Source organism: Podarcis vaucheri, assembly GCF_965113315.1.
Source record: "Podarcis vaucheri genome assembly, chromosome: 7".
In the NCBI taxonomy this organism is placed as follows: domain Eukaryota; kingdom Metazoa; phylum Chordata; class Lepidosauria; order Squamata; family Lacertidae; genus Podarcis; species Podarcis vaucheri.
This window is the reverse complement of record NC_138765.1, coordinates 68,136,896-68,158,550: the sequence shown is the minus strand read 5'-3', so window position 1 is coordinate 68,158,550 and position 21,655 is coordinate 68,136,896. Positions and strand designations below refer to the sequence as shown.

Here is a 21,655-nt window from a genome sequence, read left to right as displayed (position 1 = left end):
TGGAAGAAGCAGACAGGTTCATGTTTGGCCAGGAGATGCATGTGAATGTGCCCCATTCGGTTCTCACCCTTATGGAATATAAGGACTATACAGGCTGAAACAGGCTTTGCCCAACCCATTGAGAAGTCTGCAGGCGCAGTGGAAGCTTGTGAAGTAGACGTGCCTGATGCTCTAGAGAGACCAAAGGGTCCTAGCCATTTTAAGGGCCAGCCTTGATTCTTGGCTGTTGCCAATAGTCCAAGGGAAGAAGCCCTGGGTCGCATGGCAGGAACTGAAGACAGCATGTCAGGCCACAGTGGCAGCCAGACCAGAGGGGGCTGGGCTGTAGGACGCCCAGAAAGCCCAGAGGGGGCTAGAGGATGCCCAGAAAAAGTACCAAGCCCAGAGGGGGCTGAGGCTGTTTTGGGAAGCTGTTTCTACGCTTCAATAAATCTGTGTGATGGACTGTGGGCTGGAGAGAGGCTGAGAGAAGGGAAGAGGAAGGCAGTTACAAGTTGTTCCTCAGGCAGCAGAGCACCCAGAAGTGGGGGTGCAAGCCAGGCAAGCCGTTCCAAGAGTTCTAAGAAAGCCAAAGTCTCCAAGAGTTGTTTGTGTTTTGAGGCGAAGTCCAACAGCAAAAGGCATTGCCCTGCAATTGGCAGTTGGATGCAAGGCTATAACGTCCAGAAGTTGAGATGTTACTGGAAGCAGTATGGGGTTCCGAAGAGATTGCCGTGATCCGCTGCAAAGGCCATGGGAGAGGCCGGGACATGGTCACTAGGAGCAACCAGAAGGCAGATAACGCAGCTCGTGAAGCAGCTTTGAAACCTCCACCAGTATGTACCACAGCCCTCATCCCACAACTCACTCCAGACGATGTGGAACCACGCTACACACCAAAGGAGCAACAGTGGGCACGCCAGGAAGGAGCAACACTCCAGGAGGGATGGTTCCGTCTACCAGAAAACCGTGTTTTTGTGCCCCAACATCTGGCTACCGTGATTGTAAAGAACTACCACGAGTCTACTCACATAGGAAGCCCAGCTGCTAAAGCACACCTTGGGAGAATACTCTACATCCCCAACCTATCCCAACTAATTGCTGCTATCTCCCAAAAGTGTGTCCTGTGCGCCAAGAGCAACCCTAGGCAAGGCCACCTCCCTCCACCGGGCGTACAACACGTGGGCTTTACCCCTATGGAAAGCCTGATTGTGGACTTCACTGAACTACCACCAGCTAGGGGTATCAAATACCTGCTTGTGTTTGTCTTCACGCTGACGGGTTGGACAGAGGCGTACCCCACTAGAACAGAGATACCTCGTGAAGTGTCCAAGAAACTGTTACATGAACTCATACCCCGATTTGGCCTCCCCAGAAGTATTGGCAGTGACAATGGCCCTGCCTTCTTTGATAAAGTTGTGCAAGAAGTGTGCAAGGCGCTGCAGATAAACTGAAGGCTACACACAGCCTGCAGACCCCAGAGTTTGGGAAAACCTGAACTTATGAATCACACCTTGAAAACCCACTTGGCCAAGCTGACCCAGGAGACGGGACTACACTGGATAGATGTCCTGCCCATTACCTTGTTTCAGATTCGGAGCGCTCCAACCAAGAGACTGAGACTATCACCCTTTGAACTTTTGTATGGCAGACCACCCACTTTCGTCCGAGACATCCCCGCCAGTTTGGGGCGGGTGGGAGATCACATCACTCAGGAACAAGTGCAATTCCTGTCCCCGTGTGTGTTTGCTTCCCTTTCCAGGTACTACCTCGAGCCTACACCGTGCAGTCTCGCTGAGCCGGTACACCAGTTCCAGCCGGGTGACAGCGTGGAAGCGCAACCCCCTCATCCCTAAGTGGCGAGGCCCGTATACCGTCCTCCTCTCCATCCCAACTGCGGTGAGAATGCATCACACGCGTCTGATCATCACCTTGTGTCTGACGCTACCGGAAACGCGTTGGGCCACGGGCAACAAGACCCCGCGTCTGATCATCACCTTGTGTCTGACGCTACCGGGAACGCGTTAGGCCACGGGCAACTAGATCCTGCGACTGATCAGTACAAGGACTTTCACAAGGACTTTCCCCTTTTCTCTATTATGTTCTGTATTGATTTGCTCTATGTCCTATTGTCCTGACCCCACTGAGCCATACCGACCCTATTGGCCTGCGGACCTCTGCTATGACTGGTTCGTCTTGCCAGTGGTAAGAAATGGCGTGCTCATTGGCTATTGGGAACAGGGGTTTGATGAGGTTGCCGTATTGAAACATCCCACTACCCCACTGTGGCTTCTCTTCCACACCACTGTCCAGCGCACATGGGTACTGCTCCTACGGGAAGTTGCAGAAACGGTCAAAATCTATCGAGTTCTGGACCGCTCTTGCTGTTGTGGGGGGGTAACCAACTGTCACTCAGGGGGTAGAGCACTGTACCAACCTCATCTGGTAGACCAGGTCCTAATCTTAATCCAGGTGTTGCATGGGACGGAGCCTATCTTAATGCAAATATTGCAGGGGAGGGAGCCTGAACCAGGTGCGCATTGAAATTGCTGAACAAGTGCCAGTAAATCCTGCAGCCCCACCTGTGGTTGTCGTGGTGGCTCGAGCCTGCCAAAAATCCCAGAATACTGCCTGAACTACTGGGCCTGGTAACTCCACATCTAATACCCTTGAATGTGGTAGGGTATTCTTGTGGCTGCATAAGGGTTGCCACCCCAGGCTTCAGCCTCCATAGGCCCTGGTCAGAGACCACGTAGGTGACCTCCACCCAGTAGGACCAGCCTTTGAACTTTACAGAGTCTATTGCCATCCCTATAGCTCCCGAGGCCTAGCAGTGTATCAGTGTCAGGCGGCCACTTTTCCCTGTGTAGAGTGGGAACGTTTTGTGTGTAGATGCTGTTCACGCCTCAGTAGGGCCAGGAGTTAGAGGCCCACATGACCTGGCCTTCATGGGCCACCATCCCTTTGGCCTGTGGTATTTCTGTGTTGGTGGTACAGTTCTTTGTTCTGGGCCACCGAACATTCCTCGAATCAGGATGTGGATCATACCCTGCCTCCTGATGGTTCTCACCTCTCAGATGGCCACCGGGTGGAGGGAGAACACCTTCCTGAACATGACCACAGCTGTGGCCAAGAGCCTGAACAGGTCTGAGTGCTGGGTATGCGTGCGAGGTCAAGATTCTGAACACCACCTACGTGGTTCCCCAGCACCATATTTGAAGACTTGACAGGGTCATAGAGGGAGGCCCGTGTATCCACAGAAGTATACATTTCCTGGCTCTCTATGATATTGTACCTATAGGTCCATCAAGCGAAAATGGAGAACCGTACCGGTCACAGCATTTTCGTGATGGAAAGGGGGGAATGAAGGATTGGAAGCCAGGCTGTCCAGTTGAGAGCCAGGCCAGAACCATGTTTAACCTCTAAAAGCCATTTTTCTGTTGCAAAAGCCATTTCTCTGTTGCAGCTAAAACTATTCTTCTCTCTCTTGCTTTGCAAACAGCAAGCGTTACAAACAGCAAGTAGGTCACAGTTAAGATGTCTGCAGGTGCAGGAAGCTTGTGGTTGGCCAGTTTTGCCATTTCTGAGAAACGACCCCTGACAAACAGGACGTAGCTAACCAGAGAAAGAAACTGTCAAAACCACAGGACGCAGTTCCAGTAAACACCTGCTCAAGCCCAGTTCCAGGAACTGGTAAATAGGTTATAAGCCAGTAGCGCCACCTAGTGGAATAGGCAACTTGGAACCGAAAGGACACACCAATTTATTAATTGGTTGAGCTTTAATGAATATGCATCAATGACCATAGGAAATTGTCAATCATTGGCTAAAGGGATGCCAAGGGGCTGAACTGTGCTTTGCAAGAAGGTATATGAGTTAGCTACCCCCAAGGAGGGGCGGGCATTCTTCATTTTCCTGAATGCACCCTATTTGCTTTTTGTCTGACAAAAATCCAAATAAAAAAAACTTTTTCTTTAAGAAACTTTGCTGCCTGATTTTTTCATTCCTGGTCTGTATTTCTGAAGTCCCTTTCATTTCCAATGCTGGTGATACTCCAAATAGACCCATTGGAACAAATGGATGTGGCATTGATTTCAGTGGGTCTGCTCTGAGTAAAACTCAGCTGAATGAAATCCCAGTATTTGGGAGAGTGCAATGATTTCCATTGCTCTGCCCATTTCCATCATGTGTAAACCCCATCACACTTTCCTTCTTTCCCTGGAAAAACAAATTTGGGAAGGAGGGAAGTTTCAGCAGGGAATGAATGAAGAGGTGTGCTTAACCCTTGTCCCACCTGACACTGGGCCCTATCCAGCTATGCTCTTCACAAAGTAGATAGACCCACTGAAATTAGTGGACCTCAGTTTGTCATGACCATGACTTTCAAGGGCTCTTCTTTGAGTGGGACTCTCATTGGATACAACAGATTATTCTCTTCCACTTGAGTAGACTTGCTTTCTGTTTGCTGAAGCCCTTGGAGTGGCCACTGATTAGCCTGATTCAGGAGGACTCTCCTTATGTTATTATTTGATGTCATCGTGGTGCAAAAACATGCATGAATCTGGGCACCACCAATTATGGATCCTCTGTTTTTTGCAGGGAATCCCTTCAAACTGAAGTGTAACAATCACAGAGACTCTTGAGTCTCATGACACCACATAAATCGTGGTCCACATTGAGGCAGTGCTAAAAAGTGGCAATCGGCAGTGCCAAAAAGTACCAGTCTGGGACTATTTAGAGTTCAGTCATTGGATACAGATCTGATCTGTGGTTTGATGGTAGCTGGTTGTTCTCTGTAAAATTTGTGGCGAATTCAAAGGGTAATCCCATTATTATTTCTTGGATCCAACTTTCTTTTTTCTTTTTCCTTTCTCCTCCTGTGATGAGGCTGCATTTTAATATTTTAATGTTGTATTTAAATCTTGTTTTTAAGTTGTATTTATTCAACTTGTTTTTATTATTGCTTGTTAGCCGCCCTGAGCCCAGCCTTGGCTGGGGAGGGCGGGGTATAAATAAAAATTATTATTATTACATTGCAATGAGGTTGGACTAGATGACCCTTGGGTGTCCCTCCCAACTCTACAATTCTATGTGGCCATTTGTTTAGCTTGCCTTCGTTTATTTTATTGTGTTCTGCTTTTATTACGTATTTTATTACGCTATCGCGTTTCTACTGTTAGCCGCCTCGAGCCCGTTTGTGGAAAGGCGGGAAATACACTTAAATAAAACGAAACACAGCTGGGGGGAAACCTTACAACGTCTCCCACGGTTTGCCTAGCTAGTTTCAATTCCAACCTCAAACAAAAAAAGGCTATTGCCGGAAATCCAAATGATGGGCTCCTGTAATTTCCGGTGCTCCTCCTTATATCTGCGAGGCAACCATATGACGTCACGACGTTCCGAAACACGAAGCCGCTCTACCCGTTCCTGTCTCTATCGTCGTTTTCCGGCTCGCGAAAGGACGCGCATGCGCGCTAGCGGTCGCTTTGGAGACGCGGGCCGCCGCCGAGGCGAGGTGTGGGGATGGCGAACCGCCGCTTGAACCCAGCCAGCCTCCTCCGGCGGCAGAGGAGCCGGCGCCGGCGCCGAAAAGCGGCTCTGCAGTCTCCGCCTGCTCCGCCGGAGAAGAAGGCCCGCGGGGGGCCCGACGCCCTGCAGCGCTACGCCCGCGAGTTCGCCCGCGGCCTCCTCTCCGCACGACCATCGCAACCGCCGCCAACGGACGAAGGAGCCTCGGCTGAGGGAGAGATGCTGACGGCCGTCGAGGCCAAGGAAGGCAGAGCCTTTCTGCTCCTGCCTCAGGGACAGGTGAGCGCGGAGGGGGCGTGGCTATGCAAATACAGGACGCGCGTGAGTCCCCCCCCCGCCGTTGGAGGCGTTGCCAAATAAGGGAAGGGCATGGCTTGAGAGTAGAAGGGGCGTGCTTATGAAAATACTGCCCATCGACTCCAGTTTATGGGGTTGGGCTAGCTGTTTGAGGTGCTGCCGCTCAGGGAAAGGGCGTGGCCAGGAAGCATAAGAGGCGTGGTTATGCAAATACAGAGAATGGACTCCAACTCAATGGATTCTCCATTGGGTGGAATAGCTGTACGGTATAGGCCTACAACATACACAGAGTTTGCGTCTAAAGCCCAAATCACCTCTGATCAAAACCCATTTGGTGCCATGGTGGGTGGAATTGCCAAAGTCATTTGTCCTGGAACCCTTCCCCCTTCTTCCCCCTTTTAATCTTTTTAATAAAAAAATTCTGCATGTGCACACGTTAAATGTGCATAAGTTGCGGGCTTACTGTACAGGAAGGATGTGCCTTTGTGGGGGTATGACTAGGTAGCAGAAGGGGCAGGGGGAAGTGGGTAGGTGGATATGGAAGGGCTGTAGTGGTAGAGTATCTGTCTTGCCTGCAGAAGGGCTCCTATCTCAAGCCTTGAAAAGTCATTGTGTAGAATAGATAATTTAGAGCTAGATGGACTAATGGACTGAGACATTATAAGTCTGCTTCATATTTCAGTCAGGCCTATATTCAGAACCATGTGGAATACTGTAGAATCTAACTCTGATTTTAGCAGAAGGATTGTAGCTCAATGGTAGATTATCTGCTTTTCGTGGAGAAGATCCTGGCTTCAGTCCCAGGTGGCATCTCCAGATAAGGCTGAGCGAGACTCCTTGTCAGAAACCTTGCAGAGCTTTGCCATTGCAGACAGTAATAATCTAGCTGGACCAATGGTCTGACTTGGTATAAGGCAGTTTCTAATGTTCCTAGAACATCCTCTGTGGCCCTTTAGCTGTTCCCATCAGCTGGCCAATGATGGAAGTCCAGCAGTACTTGGAGGACCAGTATCTAGCAAATGATTATGATATAATTCACCCTGAGACCCCAGAGTGGGTTACACCATTAAAATGTAATATTAAAAACAGTCTAGGACAACTTCTCTGGGTAATGTTAAAAGGGGCAGCCGCATTTACATATTAGTTTGCTTATTTACAGTAGTTATTTTCTACCTGTCAGGCACTGACATTCACTGGCAAGTGTTCCCTGACGTGCCTGTATGGCTCTGTACGGGTGTTTGGGTTCAACATCGTTCCAGATCAGCCCCCGTATCACCTCTTCTCCCCCTACTCCCACTGTGCTCTCACCATTGAAGCAGTGGCTTATAAGGAGCCAGAAAAATCTGGGAAAGAAATGAAAGCAGAGGCAAAGTCCATTCTCCGAGCACACCTTGTGCCCCGAGGTAAGCTGGAATGGAGGGTGGGCCCTGAACTTCTTGTTCCTGTGAGAGGGTGATCTTGGATGTTTGAAGAAGAATATGATGTGCTTTGTGCTCACACAGAGCTCTGCCTCTCGGGGATCAGATTGTTAAAAAAGGCTTTTGTGGACAGGCTGTCTGGTGTGTGTTTATGCACATCCCTTGAAATTCTTTTGGAGTTTCTGTGTGCAGAATGGATATCTTTGATGGTCATGATTTTGACCTGTGGCCCTTTGCCACAGACCGGTCATTTTGCTGTTCTTTGTTGCAGTCTGGTTAGTGGAAAAGCCTGGATACAAATAAATAAAATAATAAAAATTCATATCCAGCAGCTCTCCCTTTCAGCCTAACGCTGTTCACAGGGTGGTTTTGTTTGTTTCCTGAAATATTTTATATTGCTTTTTCACAAGCTGTGTTTAGTATTTTACACTAAAAGAAATGCATCATGTACACAAAAACCAGCCGTTTATAAATCACGATAAATACACATTTAAGACAAAGCAGCCACAGAAAATTTAAGTCCTCATTGAAATCATGCAGAATTTGCAGACTTCTCAAAAACAAAACAGAACACAAAAAAACCCAGCTGTGTTCGTGCTTCCCTAACTTCTTCTAGAAGAAGGTTCCAGAGCTTGGGGCCTGTTGCCAATAAAAGCCAAACCCAGGCTGCTAATGTCCGAACCTGTTGAATAGTAGGAATAGAGAACAAGATTGAGTAAGCCACAGTTGGGTAGCTGCCTTATTGTGAGAATAGCTCTTTGTGTGTATGCTTTGTTTCCCTGTGCTCTGCAGAAAAAGCTCGTGCAAATGTGAAGACTTTCAAGACTGAGGCAGGCTCCACTGGAAGCCCTTCAGAACCACTGCAATTATTATGGTTTTCTGTCCTTATCACAATGGCCTTGAAGCATTATGAGGGCCAAGCAGGAGGCTTACTGTCTCATTTGTGGTTTCATCCTTTGTCTTTCCAGATGCAAGATGCAAACTGATGAAAGACTTCATTCCTCAGTGTTCCATGATTTTGTTGGAGCGTCTGGATACTCCAGCGACTAGGTTCATTCACAGCTACTCAAATTTCTCCCACATATTCAAAGCAAAGGTGAGTTCCTTCTGTCCTCTGAGTTTTTGCAGAACTGATTCAGGATGGCCAGGATACACTGCAAGACCTGGCGTCATGTGTTCAGTCCCATAAGCAGGGCCTCTACTTAATCCTTTTGAATTTGAGTAGAACCCTCTGTGTGATGGGAGACCCTGATAAAACAAGATTATACAAGGGAAGGTCAAGGACTTGGTGAGGGTGTGATGCATGCAAGAACATGCCCTTCTTTACAGTTTGAGCATTCACACCTGAAAGCTGAAGATACCCGCTAATGAAAAATGCTCACTATGTGGCCTATATCAAATTTCTGTTTGGGTTAATTACATGGATTTCAATTGAGCTGCATTGGTCCTGGGATTTGGATATCCTTTTAGGCCTCTTGTGGGGATGAAGCTACTCTGCTGGGCAATCAAGGCTTCCTTTGTGTTAACGTTTCCTGGATTTGGGGCCTTTTAATTTATCCTACACTTAGGCCTGAACTCCGATGGCTATATCTGCTTTTTGGGTGTTTGTCAGTTAGCCAAATACTTGCTAGCTAAGGCCAATTTGCAGTGAACATTAAGAGCCCTGCTGGATTCATCCAAAAGTCCATCTGATCCAGCATCCTGCTCTCCACAGGAGCCTCTCAGATGCTTCTGTGAAGCCCACAAACTAGTTACGAAGCCAAATGCCCATTGAACCTGCTATTCCCTAGCTGTTAGTATTCAGAGGGATGCTGTCTCTGAAGTTGGGGGTTCTTAATACCTGCTAATAGACATACAGTCTAGCCTGCCCCCCTTTTTTAATGGCTAAAACCACCTCCAGACAAATGCCTTCTCATTCCTAGAGACAGAAGGCTCCCAGTTTCACTCCAGAGGATACAGTGCTCGCTTCTGTTGGTGCTGGGAAGCAAGACCCCAGGAGTGGCCTGCTGATGTCGGAAAGCACATTGTCAGCAGTTGAAGAGTTAATCCAAGCGTGCCAAGGTGAGTAGCTTAAAGCTAACGTGAGCAAGGGTGAAGTGCAGCTGTAACCTAAATGGAGCAGTGCTTGTATCTGAAGACTTGTTAAATAAAAATGAAGCCAATGGGGCCATCCTTTGTCCACAGAGAAAGAACTGGGCCAAGCTGTATTCTCTGATTCTAAGCTTGGAGGGAGAATCTGTTTCTGCTTGGTCTTTTTTTATTGAAAAAAGATGTTGGTCATGTTAACCTCCTGTGAGATTTCATGTAGCTGTGCCAGTTGTGTGTGTAAGTTCTTATTCTCAAATAATCATTTCAGATTGTAACTTTACTGGGGCAATTATGTTCAGATACTGTGTTTGTGTTTCAGATGAGGATGAAGGCTGCCCTATAGTCTTGGTCTGTGGCCCCAAAAGTGTCGGCAAGTCAACTTTTAACAGATATCTGATTAATATTTTGCTCAACAGGTGAGTTCTCTGGTGAAGGCTGCTGTGGCTGTTTGCAATGAGAGAGCTTCTTTCTCCAAACTCGTTTCCTATTTTCCTTGGGTCAGGGGTGGCGGGTGCTGTTTTATCTCCTCCCCACCGTGGGCTGTCAGCTCTCTGATCCTTGTCTGGCTAGCCTGCCTTTGTTCCTTTTGCCAAAGCAGTCTCTAGGCTTCCAGTTTTGAAGGCCTAGCACTTATAAGCATGTATCTCTTAGATTTTGCAATGCTTCTTAATACCAGCTTCTGGAAACCACAGGAGGGGAGAATACCCTCCCTTGGTCCTGCATTCTGGTTTGCCACAGGCATCTGGCTGGCCACAGTGAGAGAAGGATGCAGGATTAGATGGGCCATTCTGATCCAGCTCAGCTCTTCTGATGTTCTTATAACCATCCTGGTTGCTGACAAGAGCAGGTGGGTGGGGGGCTGCTGATCAGAACATTCAAATTTTTGCTTTAGCTTCAGGCTGGGTTTTCCAGTGATGGCAGTCAAAGGCATTCTGTTAACATTTATATCATTTTCCTCTTCTTAATTGTAGCCTTCCCTGCATTGAATTCTTGGATTGTGATTTGGGGCAACCAGAGTTCACGCCTCCTGGGTGCGTTTCCCTAATTAACGTAACAGAGCCGCTTCTGGGTATGTGCTTTGGAGGCATTTTCAGAGTGTTGTGAAATGTCTGGACGCCTCTTCTGAGTGGCTTTATTTGTTTTATTTATTTAACAATAAATGACTGTAAGAAAACCTCTAAGTGGCTTACAGAACTATAAAACAAAATATTAAGGTTATCATTGAAGACAAGTATTGTAAATTATATCAGTGATGATTAAAATCAACAATAGCTAAAAGTAAATAAAATGCATGTCAACCTACTATGTACCTGAGTAGGCTGACCTAAACAAAAAAATTTTTAGCAGGCGCCAAAAAGAGTGCAGTGAAGGTGCCTGCCTGATGTCAATAGGCAGGGGGTTCCAGAGTGTAGGTGCTGCCAGAAGATTAGTTTCTTACAAGTGCAGAATGAGCATTATTTGGCACTTGTAACAGTGTCAGATCTGCAGATTGAAGTGGCCAACTGTGCATATATGTGGGATAAACTGATGCTGCAAGTAAACTGGTCCCAATCTTCAAGACTTTGTAATAATAATAATAATAATAATAATAATAATAATAATAATAATAATAATTCCTTGAATTTGGCCCTGGAGCAGATTGTCAACCGAGGCAGATCTCTGATTTGTTACATGCTGTTTTATGCTGACAGGGTCTCACTCCCATCAGAAACCATGCTGCAGCATTCTGTGCTAACAGCAGTTTTTGGATCAAGCACAAGGGAAGCCCCACACAGAATTTACTTTCTGGTGTGAGTGGAGCTCTTCTTGGAGCACCAGCCTTTCCAAAGGGATCAAAACCAAACTGGAGCAATGACCTGCTTTCCCGTTAGAGGTTGAGTCTAGGGAGAAAGGTCAATTGCTTTCTGCACCCCCACCACCCCGTTGGGTGGATAAAGTGCTGTTGCAGCTCTTTTGAATATGTGCAGTTCTGTCAATTTCTTCTCCCCTTTTAGGTCCACCGTTCACTCACCAGCGTACACCGCGAAAAATGGTTTACTTTGGGGCAACCAGTTGTGAGCAGGACACTGAAAGATACATTGACACGCTGAAATATGTGTTCAGTGCCTATGAGAGAGATGTTCCTCTGGTCATCAACACCATGGGATGGGTGAAAGGTAAGGCATTGGGGAGCTTGTGACTTTTTCTGCCATGGGGTCAACTGGGCACAAGTTTGAGATCCTATGTTGGCCCAAGGTGAGGAAGGTGGGGATGTGGGGACTGTCTCTGAGGCCCATCTCTCAAACTCTTTCTTACCTGGCCTTCTAAGTTGACATATCTCTTGCTTATTCTGCTTCTAGAACCCTAAGCTGTGCAGGGTACTGGTAGCCAATGTTATTGCTATTTATAGTAGACCCATTGAAATTAGCGGACATGGCTAACTTTGATCCATTAATTTCAATGCGTCTACTCTGCATAGAACCCTTGACTCTGTGTGCCTCCCAAACCCCCAGCTTCTGGCTCTGGGGACTTCACCAGATTTGGAACATGGCTGCAGAGGCAGCACTGACAACCCAGTAAGTCTAGAACTGTGCTTGAAGGGAAGCTGGCACCTGCCCTTCCGTAAAGATCTCAGCAAAGTGCACAGCGGGGGTGGGGAAGCAAAGTCTTCAGTTGCTTTAATACAATATCGCTTCTCTTCTGGAATCTATGCTCAGTTCGGTATTTCTGTTTTTGTTTGCAAAGTCAGCATTTTCTGTGCTTGTTTGGAATTGCAGTACTGAAACTGACTGGCAGAGAGGGAATATGAGGTTGGCCCTGGCCAAGTATATTCATGTAATTCTGGTTCTAAGCTTCAGATTTCATTAGAACATCAGATATGTTTCAAAGGTGAGGAATGGCAGGTGGAAGACACAAGGTACTGAAAGTTAGGAAGAAGGAGCTATGCAGAGAACTCATACCTTGAGCTATGAGAGTGCAGGATGTGTGTGCATTCCTTTAAGAAGGACCCAAGTTTCTCTCTTTTAATGGCCATAAAAATTGTGACCATGGAGGCAAAGCCTGCTGAAATTGCAGAAGTGTTTGAATCAGGTGGACTTGGGTGCCCTGCAAAACCTTTTTCTCTTTCTCCCTCTGGCTCAGCAGCTACAGAGGCCTGCAATGATGTGCTCTCGCTTGATGCAGCAGCTTCACTTTGCATCCTATAACATGTGTTCCATCCTTTTTGCACTGTTCAGACATGCTCTTGTTTTGTCCCCTGGTTCAAAGGTGCCGGATTGTTCCTTTTGATTGACATAATTCGGCTGTTGGCGCCTAGTCACATCGTTCAGATCAGTGTGGAAGACTTCAGGGACATGCCTCAGCTATCCCCAGAGTATATCCATTGCACTGCTGGCCTGCACACAAGAGGCAAAGCACTCTTCCGGCGCAAGAGCCTGAATGGGATGGAGGACTCAGGGCAGCAGGGCTTGGCCCAAGCAGGCTTCCACCCTCCACATCCTGGCCATCAGTTGCTGTGTGTCCAGCCAAAGTTCCCAGGAGCAGGGAACGCTGGCACTGGGTAAGTGCCACGCAATGGCATGTGGGGACAGGGGTGGGTGGGGTGGAGAGCAGGACAGGGTAAAGTGATACCTTAAGGGCTTTCCATGACTAGCTAGCCTCACTTTGCTGGCGCCTCTGCTTGCCTTTGGGAGTCCTTGACCCACTCTTTCTGCATCCCTTCCTGTCTGTCTTGTAATGTATATTACAAGCTGGTCACTAGCAAACTGTTGCCTAATAGTGTACTTGCAATAACAGCAAAAGAGTATTGTGGCATTTTAAGTACTGTTTGTGTGAGAGAGAGACACTAGCAGGAGGGGGGCTCTGCTTCCCTTCTTGCTCTGCTTGTCAACCCCCACCATGTTAACTTCCTGGAGCTTCCCCTTCCCATCCCATGCACCTACTAAACCCACTTTTCACCTTCCCAACCCCATTTCTGTGGCCACTTCTCTTTTCTATTCTGCATCTCACCTTCAGTCCCATGTCCCTCCCCTCCTTCCCCCTCATAAGGCTGGCCAGAGAGTGTGCTTCCCAACCAGTTTCTGATCTAGTTCTCATTTTGCTCCCCTAGACGCACCCACAGCAGTGTCCTACGAGACATGGCAATCTTGGCGTACTTGGGCCAGCTGCAGCCCCCAGACGTGGAATCTGTGTTTCCTTTACACAGCCTGATACCCTATCAGGTAAATGGGCCTACACAGCAGAGCTTTATGTTAGTATTGTCGTTACAGAGGCTTTGTGTAAGCAGCCAAGATGCAGTTACCACTTGGGAATTGTTACCCTAAAGAACTTCGGAGGATTCTCTCTGTCCTGCTCTTTCAGCCCAGGCTGCTTTCAGTCCATCCGGCCTGGCATTATTTTCTCTGGTAAGCAGCAGCTCTCCAAGGTCTCAAGCAGAAGTCTTTCCCCAGCCTGGCTTCCTGACACCATTTTGAACTTTGAAGATGTGAAGTATCTTGCATGTGCAGAGTATATGCTTTGTCGCAGAGCTCTGCCCCCTCCTCCCTCAAGTATTCCCAGTAGATTGTCCCCAGGATTTGGCATCCAGAGGTATTCTTCTGTAAAAATAAACAGAAATTCCATTTCTGCCTGGTGATGCCAAGCGGTCATTATAATAAATAATAATAATAAATTTTATTTATATCCCGCCCTCCCCAGCCGGAGCTGGGCTCAGGGCGGCTAACAGCAATCAAAATAGTTCAACATTCTAAAACATTAGCAGATGCAGCCCACATGAATTTGTATAACTGAAACAAAGCAAATTGCTGGTTGAGTTTACGCTCTTGCTTTTTGTTTCCCAGGTGCCTTTCAATGCCGTCGCCCTCAGAGTCATACACACAGAGGTTGCTCCTGCCCACATCTTGTATTCTGTCAATGCCAGCTGGGTTGGCCTCTGCCAAGTGCCAGATCAGGTGCCGTGTAACGCAGATGGGCCGGTCTTGTTGACACACACACCCATCTGCAACTGCCTGGGCTTTGGTAAGTGTCTTGCATTTGTAGCACCCCTCTCTTCCTGTTTTTTAAATCTTTAGTCTTTTCTAAAATGAAAACAGTCCACGATAGTGGGAGTGCTTACCCTTTCCACTGGGAACTGTTCAGAATCAAAAGGGGCAGCAATCCACGAACTTCGGCTGACCTTGGTCGATAGCCAAAATGTATACTTCCCACCCAGCTTACCCTTCCCCTTGAGAGGGAGGACCTTGTCTAGCCAGGGCAGGTGATGCAGGACTACATAGACAAATCCCCCTCCCTTTTGCTTGTAAGAAGCAGCGTCCCCTCTTGCTAAGCTCTGTGGGTTGGCCACCACTATCTGGCTCATGTGCTCTGCCCCCAAAGTGCTCCAAATATTTATTTCAGTGAAATTATATCTTGACCTTTCTGAGGGCAATTTGCGCTATTTGGATTAAAAAAATATATATTACAGTATGTAATTAAAATAAACACCGGTAAAAAAAAGAAAAGAAAAACCAAAGCAGCAGCAGATAAATATGAACTAAAATATTGTGATTAAAAACCAAGTGATGATTTCTCTTTAGCACAGATGTAGGTGTTTAGATATTTGCAGAATGTTGCTAAAACATCCAGAGGTAACCTTAGTTGTGCCAGCTTGCTAAGTGGTTCTGGAATACTCAAGGCTTGTTCTTCATCTGCCCCTTTCTACAGGAATCGTCCGAGGGGTGGACACAGACAAGAAGCTGTACCACATTCTGACACCAGTAGCGCCACAGAACTTGCGATTTGTGAATTGCTTACTGATTGGAAGTATCCCTATTCCTAATTGCATCTTCCTAAACCAAGTAAGGAGTCTTCCTTCTATTTATCCTGAACCTACTGCCAGCCAGAGCTATTGGAGAATCTGAGTTTTAATATTCAGAGGGAGAAAGCAATTTCTCACCCTGCCCCCATTTCTTTCCACGGTTCACAAATTCTTACTGGGTAATGCTCACTCTGCTCCTAGTGTCCTATTGGCCTTATAGCCTTAGAGTCTGATAGATATGTTTGGTGTTTTGTTTTGTTTTTAAACCCAATGAGTCTCTTGCTGGCATTTGCCACGTGTGTGTGTGTGTGTGAGAGAGAGAGAGAGAGAGAGAGAGAGAGAGAGAGAGACAAGGTGTCCTATAACACTGTCTTTTCTTTGTCAGGTGGGGATTGAAGGGGAGATACCCTATGTCACGTCGGAGTATAACTATGACATTTCAGGTGCTGGGAAATTGAAATTGAAAAAGCATCTGAAGAGGAGAGAACATATGCAGCCATGAGCTCCAATCTAAATCCTCCTCTGCAGGAACTGATCAGCTCAGGAGACATGGCATGTTCTCAGGGGACCTTCCACAGGAGACCAGTTACAATTTCCACGGCTGAGAGTGTCATGCTGATCCACTGTCATGTTTTATTCATTTGTGTGTTTTCTTTGCGTCCTGAAAAATTAAACTTTTGATATAAACTGCCTTTATGCCACATTCTTTGAGGTCCTTGGTGCAGGATTCACCAAACAGTGGCCCTTCTGAGTGTGGGTGAAATGATGCTTCTTTGCTGTTCCACCACTCTTGTTGTCATGTGCTGACATGTGTTTCAGTTTTCAAGAGTCTGCAGCAGTTTGGTATTTACTTTTCCTCTCTTTTCTGTGAAATTTGGTTTAGGCTACCAAAGATGTGGTGGTGGTGAATATCTGGTTTCAAATAAGAAATGACCAGGCTGCAGTTGCTGCCTGCAGAGGGAGCTCCAATCACTCTTGCAGTGCAGTGAGCTTGAATGTTCTGGGTGCAGCCTTAACAGCCTTTTACCAAACAGCTCCCTGCTGAGAGGACTCTTGGCACAGGCCACCTGGCTTCCTGAAGATGCTGTAGCTGCTGCTGCTGCTTTTGAGTCCCTTACTGTATTTGGAGAAGATTCAAGGGAGCCAAGCTATTTTCTTTGAAACAATGCTTGGCCCAGGCCAGAGACCCTATTGATCCAAAGCTGCACTGCAGGAAAGGGATATACTGCTGAGTCGGCTTGGTTTTTCTCAGGCTGTGTAACATCCTTTGCCTACCTGGGCTCCTTTGGTTGTTTTGGACTACAATTCCCATCAGCCCCAGCCAGCACTGCCATGCTGGCTGGAGCCACTGAGACTTATAGTCCATTGTAGTCTCTGTTTTTTCTCTTAAGATCTAGCAATTCAGTCTCATTTCAGTGCTCATCCTTTGGGCCAGGGAACTATGCCTCACACAGGCTACTTTGATTTTTCTAATCTAATGGTTTTAAGGAGCTAGCTGCAGACAAAATGTGGTTGAGATCATGTTGCTCAAGCTGCCTGATCAACTTATCTAAAGTCCTCTGGTTCTTGAACTTGCAGTTTTGAAATCCTAGATTTTGATCAAGAAGTTGGCCTTTGTGTGAACAGGCATCAGTGCACAGCTGGATGCAGTCATCTACAGTGGTACCTCGGGTTACAGACGCTTCAGGTTACAGACACTTCAGGTTAAAGGCTCTGGTAACCCAGAAGTATTACCTCAGGTTAAGAACTTTGCTTCAGGATGAGAACAGAAATCATGCGGTGGCAGCGCAGCGGCAGCGGGAGGCCCCATTAGCTAAAATGGTGTCAGGTTAAGAACAGACCTCCGGAACAAATTAAGTTCTTAACCTGAGGTACCACTGTATACCTTTTGGATAGGGATGAGGAACTTACAGTTTTTAAGATGTTGTATTAGCCAATGATAATAGGATGCAGAGGACTCAACAGCAGCAGCATTATTTATTAAATTTATGTTGTCATCCACTTTTGACTAGAGCATCTTCATTCCTCTGATAACATGGGCTCTACTCCGTGAAAGCTTAGGTTACAATAAATCTGCTAGTCTTCAAAACAAACCCTCTGGAAAGCACTGATTCTGGATCCCATATTATGTGAAACAAAGAATCTTGCTGAAACTTAGGTACCAATAAATCTATTACAGTGTTCGAAACAGAGATATGAAATCTATGTGCTAAATGGTACCTTAAACCTAGGTTACAGGTGCAGCAACAGAATGTCTAGGCCCACTTTTTTTTATATGACAAGAATGCAAGGCTGAAAATGAATGAACTGCAGCTAAAATATTGTGTTCATTTTTCATATGGTCTAGTCCTTCCCCTGCCCACCTCCCTAATTTTCTTAAAAGGGTCTCTTCCCCAGTCTTCAGAGAGTAGCTAGAAATGGAGAGGTAGAAAGAGCTCCTCCTTTCCTTCCGCTCTGCTGTTTTAATCTGAAATCTTAGGTACAATACTGCACCCAGAACTCAGAAACTACTTGCACTAATGAAATTCCCTGTCACAAAATGCGCCTAGAACAATGGTTTCTAGCACTGATCTTTGGTTTTGAGCACTGATCTATCATGGCTCAAGCTTTCATGCAACAGGGTGTGCTTCATCAGATGCCTAAATTGAAAGGCATATGTGTAGCATATGGGCAGGTGGGGGAATGGAAGGAAGTGAAGTCAGAGAGGAACGAAATGTGAAACAAGTCAGTGATAAAAGCAAATTACATTGATGATGGGCATAAACGTCAATTTCTGTTGAAAGTTTCTCACACACACCCCCATTGTTAAATTTACTTCTCCACATTTCTTCAGCAGTTGTTTTTTTATTATTTTTAAAGATCCTCATGAAAATTCATCAGCATTTTAGTGCAGATTTCTTATAGGAAATTCATTTTCATTTGCGGTTTTGACTAAATGCACACTTTTGCAAGCTGTTTCCCTGATATCATTTGTGAATTTTATTTTCACTAGTATATGCTTTTTAAAACACACATTTTCCCCTAAGATATATGCATTTTTGTTCATATTGTTTGGAAAACTGCAAACTGAAAAATTTGAGAAGTGCAGCTTTCGTGGTGCAAATTAAGCAGTTTCTCATTAAAGTGCAATTTTCCCTTCATCTCTGGTGACAGCAGAGAAACCCTGGTGATTGATAAGCTAATTGACACATGTAGTGTAGTGATAAAAACAAACACCCTTTTGGGTTGTATCCAGCTAAATTCTAGTTGGAGTAAACCCATTGAAATCAACAGCCATAAGGTTAGCCATATTGATTAATTCCAATAGGTCTACTTGGCAGTATGGCTCCAACCCTTCATCCTGATTTGGTTCACAAGTTGATAGCCTAGGACCTCTTGACGAATTGCAATCCAGCCGTTTTCTGCTGCTGTCTCCCATTTGAAGTTCTGACAATAGAAATTATTTTGTACTGCCTTAAGATTGGTAACGGAGTGTCCTGGAATTGCTGCTTTTCCTGTTCAATACGTACTATGTGAAACAGCACCTGATGTATTCTATTTACAAATCGTCCCAGCTCAGATCTCCCTTGGGGTGGGAGAATTTACGATTCAAGCTACCTTAAAGCCACTTTTAAGTAATTCAGAGAGACCACAGGAAATCCATTCCTTCATCCCCATTTAACTATTCCTTTTTGTGTGAGAGCAACCTACGGGGAAAAGATGAACTTTACCAGTTTTTGTTTTCTTGAAATGGGAGGGCTTTGTGTTGGGGTTCGCAACCCGGGGCGTTCTCATTGGCTGAGGCCCGCATACGTCACGCCGTTGGCAGCCGAAAGAGTTAAAGTGTTAGCTTAATGTGTTCTTAATTCTCCCCATATGGCCAAGTCTGGCTGCACAGGAAAAGCTTTGGCTGACAATCTACCCTGAACAGTGGCTAGGGTAAATATGGACGCCATCTGTGCAGTGCTTTAGACGGGTGGGGAGGGGATTGGAAATCACATATGAAATATCAGGGTCTGAGGCAGCCAAAGTTTTAAATGTATCTTATCAGAGACAGAAAAGCACAGATGTCCATAGGCCTGTGGAACGAGCTGCACAAGCCTTTGAATCTGAAATAATCGGGCACCGGGGTGGGGTGGGGGAGATGAAATCAGGGGTGCGGTGGTGCTTCCCTTAGTTGGTTCTGAGTAGCTGGTTGCTGTAGCAACCGGTCCTGCCTGCCTGATGCTCAGTGGCCTGTGCCTTGAGCTTTTCTAAGGGACTTTGCTTCGCTGGCTGATTTGTTTGCATGGCGGGTTGTGGGTAAGAGAGTGAGAGCTAAATCCAGTGCAATAAAATAAACCGGGCAGGCTTGGAGGAGTAGCAAAACTGAGCCGTGGAATAACACTTTGGAAGTTCTCCCCCCACCTGGTGGGCACCAAGGCTGGAGAGACGGCTTGGTTGCCGAGTTCGTTTTCGGTGGGGGTGGAGGTGTGTGGCCGCCTGCCAGGAAGGGGGAAGGCCCAGAAGCGGGAATCCAGACGGCGAAGGCACATGAAACGGACAACCCTAGGAAGCCGGTGGTAAAATATACAACGCCCAAGGGAGGCTCTCGGCTCTGGAAAGAAAGAAACGTGGAGGAGGCCAAGAGGCGCATACTTTGCTCTCGCCGTCTGAGTGGAAAAGCTTGAGCGGTGGGAGTCTGGCTGCCGAGCACCAGGGCTTTCTCACTCCCTTCCTGAAGGGTGCAGAGCAGCGTTGAGTCCCTTTCTGTTTTGATCTCTTTGCTTTGTGGTGCTGTGACTGCTTCTGCTCTGTGGACTGCTATCTGCCAACCCACCCACCCACTGCTCCCCCTGGGACTCTGGCTCCGCGAGAGGCAAGGGGATGAACTCGGTCCTGACCAAGTATGGCTCCCCACCTCGCACCTGGCTCAACCTGCGCTTGGGAACAAGTAAGTGCTAACAGTCATGATATAGGCTTGGGGTGGGGGGAGATCTGCTGCTTCAGGACAGTTAGATGCAGCCTGGTGTTTTGTGACTGTAAGGTCTTCAGCCTGGAATGGGTCTTCCATGTTCAGGAGCAGTCTACACCTGAAATAACTGGTGCTACGGGCAAACGGGAAGGCTCTTCCTTTCATGCCTGGCTGGTGGGTTTTATTGAGATATCTTGGTGGCCCCTGCAGGAAATGGGTTGTGGGGCTCCATGGGGCCTTTTGTCTCATCCAGCAGGGCTGCTCCTTGAGTTCTTTACTGCCAGTTCAGGTTTTCTTCTGCCATGCACGCCACATCACTGACATGCACAAGGGGGCACAGTGCCATAGTTTAAAAGTTCCTTGAGTTCCTTGCAGATGATGATATTGCTTCTCGGACTCCAAACGGAGCAGTGAGAGACTAGGGGTGCCTGTGCTTACCCAGGGTTTGGTTTCTTGGCATGAAGGTCAACAGAGACTGGTGTCATTAGGATGTATGGTTTTATTTGCATGTATCTACAACCTGAGCATAGGATGGAGGGGCACATCATTAACTCCCAAACAGATCTTGCTTCCCCATTAGGGTCCCAAGGTAGCCCCAAGTCACAGCTTTGGGTCCAGCACAGAGCAAGGCATGCCTCTGCATCTCCAGCTTACAGCACAGCCAAACAACACAACCTCTTGTCTCTTGTTCTTCTACCTTACAAACTGATGTCACTTCCAGCTAGGTGATGGATCTTGCCCCCATTTGTCTCTATGACAACAGAACAACCTCTTTCTAATAGAAATGGCAGCACTCAATCATTGCCTTAACAATGAATCGGGTTGGGCTGTTTTCCTCTTATAGATTCTAGCCTCACCTATACAGGATCACAGGTTTGGAAGGGGCCCATGGGTATCATACACACTGACCCCTCTAAAATTGTAGCAATATCCTTTGGGACCCATCCAAAGGCCTAGCTGTCCGTCATCCATCCTCTCTTACACTGTGGCCAAACAGATGATTCTGGAAAGCCTGCAAGCCTGAGTGTAACAGCAGACTCCTCACCTGCGATTCCAAGCAGCTGGTATTCACGGGTATTCCGCCTCCTGCCCTGGAGGAAGCATAAGGCCTTTTTGACTAGCCTTTGATAGCCCCATCCGCCAGGTATTTGTGTAATCACCTTAATAAAGCCATCCAAGTTGGCGGTACTTCATGTTGTCCTGAATATTCTTCTTCCTCAGATGACTCTGCTGGGCTCTAGTATTATTAGAGAGGAAGAAAAACTGTTCACTTCCCCCACCTCGTATCTAATTTTATACACCTCTATCATGGGTCCCTCCTTTACTTATCCTGTGTTCCTATGACAAAAGTTGTGGCCAAAATCAGTTTCTTTTCCCACTGGAGGGGAGAGGGCTAAAGACCCCTTTGCCTGGGTTTCTGCTTGGGCAGGCCAGTGGCAAGCTTATCTCACTAGCCCTTCAGCCTTGCTCTGGGAAAACAACAGTGTACAGTGGCCAATGAAAACTATAGACTCTGCTGAGATCCCCGTAACTCCCAAGAATGCAGCCATCCTATTTAGCACTACTAACCAGCAGTGGCTCCCCAGGGGTCCAGATGAGACCCAGTGCCCCCCTACCCCGCATAAACATCGAGTTCCC

The 21,655-nt window shown here is 46.9% G+C and overlaps 2 protein-coding genes across 4 annotated transcripts in view; both read left to right on the top strand.

Moving 5' to 3' along the window:
* Window positions 1–5,045: 5,045 nt before the first annotated feature.
* Window positions 5,046–15,775, top strand: NOL9 (nucleolar protein 9). Of its 2 annotated transcripts, none has more exons than XM_082230068.1 (12): window positions 5,046–5,787; window positions 6,986–7,208; window positions 8,192–8,319; window positions 9,152–9,284; window positions 9,631–9,727; window positions 10,283–10,380; window positions 11,306–11,467; window positions 12,558–12,849; window positions 13,399–13,510; window positions 14,129–14,306; window positions 14,991–15,124; window positions 15,470–15,775. In XM_082230068.1, the coding sequence occupies exons 1-12, from the start codon at window positions 5,503–5,505 to the stop codon at window positions 15,584–15,586; spliced, it is 1,959 nt and encodes a 652-aa protein (XP_082086194.1). In that variant the 5' UTR covers window positions 5,046–5,502; the 3' UTR covers window positions 15,587–15,775. The 2 variants fall into 2 exon arrangements, with proteins under 2 accessions (XP_082086194.1, XP_082086193.1); XM_082230067.1 differs by having other exon boundaries at window positions 5,050–5,787; window positions 9,146–9,284.
* A 3,605-nt stretch (window positions 15,776–19,380) lies between these two features.
* PLEKHG5 (pleckstrin homology and RhoGEF domain containing G5) overlaps window positions 19,381–21,655 on the top strand; it is a gene marked incomplete at its 3' end in the record, with an annotated part of 102,060 nt that continues 99,785 nt past the window's right edge. Inside the window, exon 1 of one of the 2 annotated variants that reach the window (XM_082229865.1) lies at window positions 19,381–19,996. In XM_082229865.1, coding sequence (XP_082085991.1) covers window positions 19,930–19,996 — 67 coding nt within the window. In that variant the 5' untranslated portion in view covers window positions 19,381–19,929. The remainder of the gene's footprint in view (window positions 19,997–21,655) is intronic. The other variant, XM_082229864.1, reaches the window with a different exon arrangement.

Excerpts from the sequence above, each read along its gene's own strand:
- NOL9 (XM_082230067.1), top strand. The coding sequence starts at position 5,503 with ATGGCGAACCGCCGCTTGAACCCAGCCAGCCTCCTCCGGCGGCAGAGG. Across the intron at positions 7,209-8,191 it reads AGCACACCTTGTGCCCCGAG|ATGCAAGATGCAAACTGATG; the intron begins GTAAGCTGGAAT and ends TTGTCTTTCCAG. Across the intron at positions 9,285-9,630 it reads GTTAATCCAAGCGTGCCAAG|ATGAGGATGAAGGCTGCCCT; the intron begins GTGAGTAGCTTA and ends TTTGTGTTTCAG.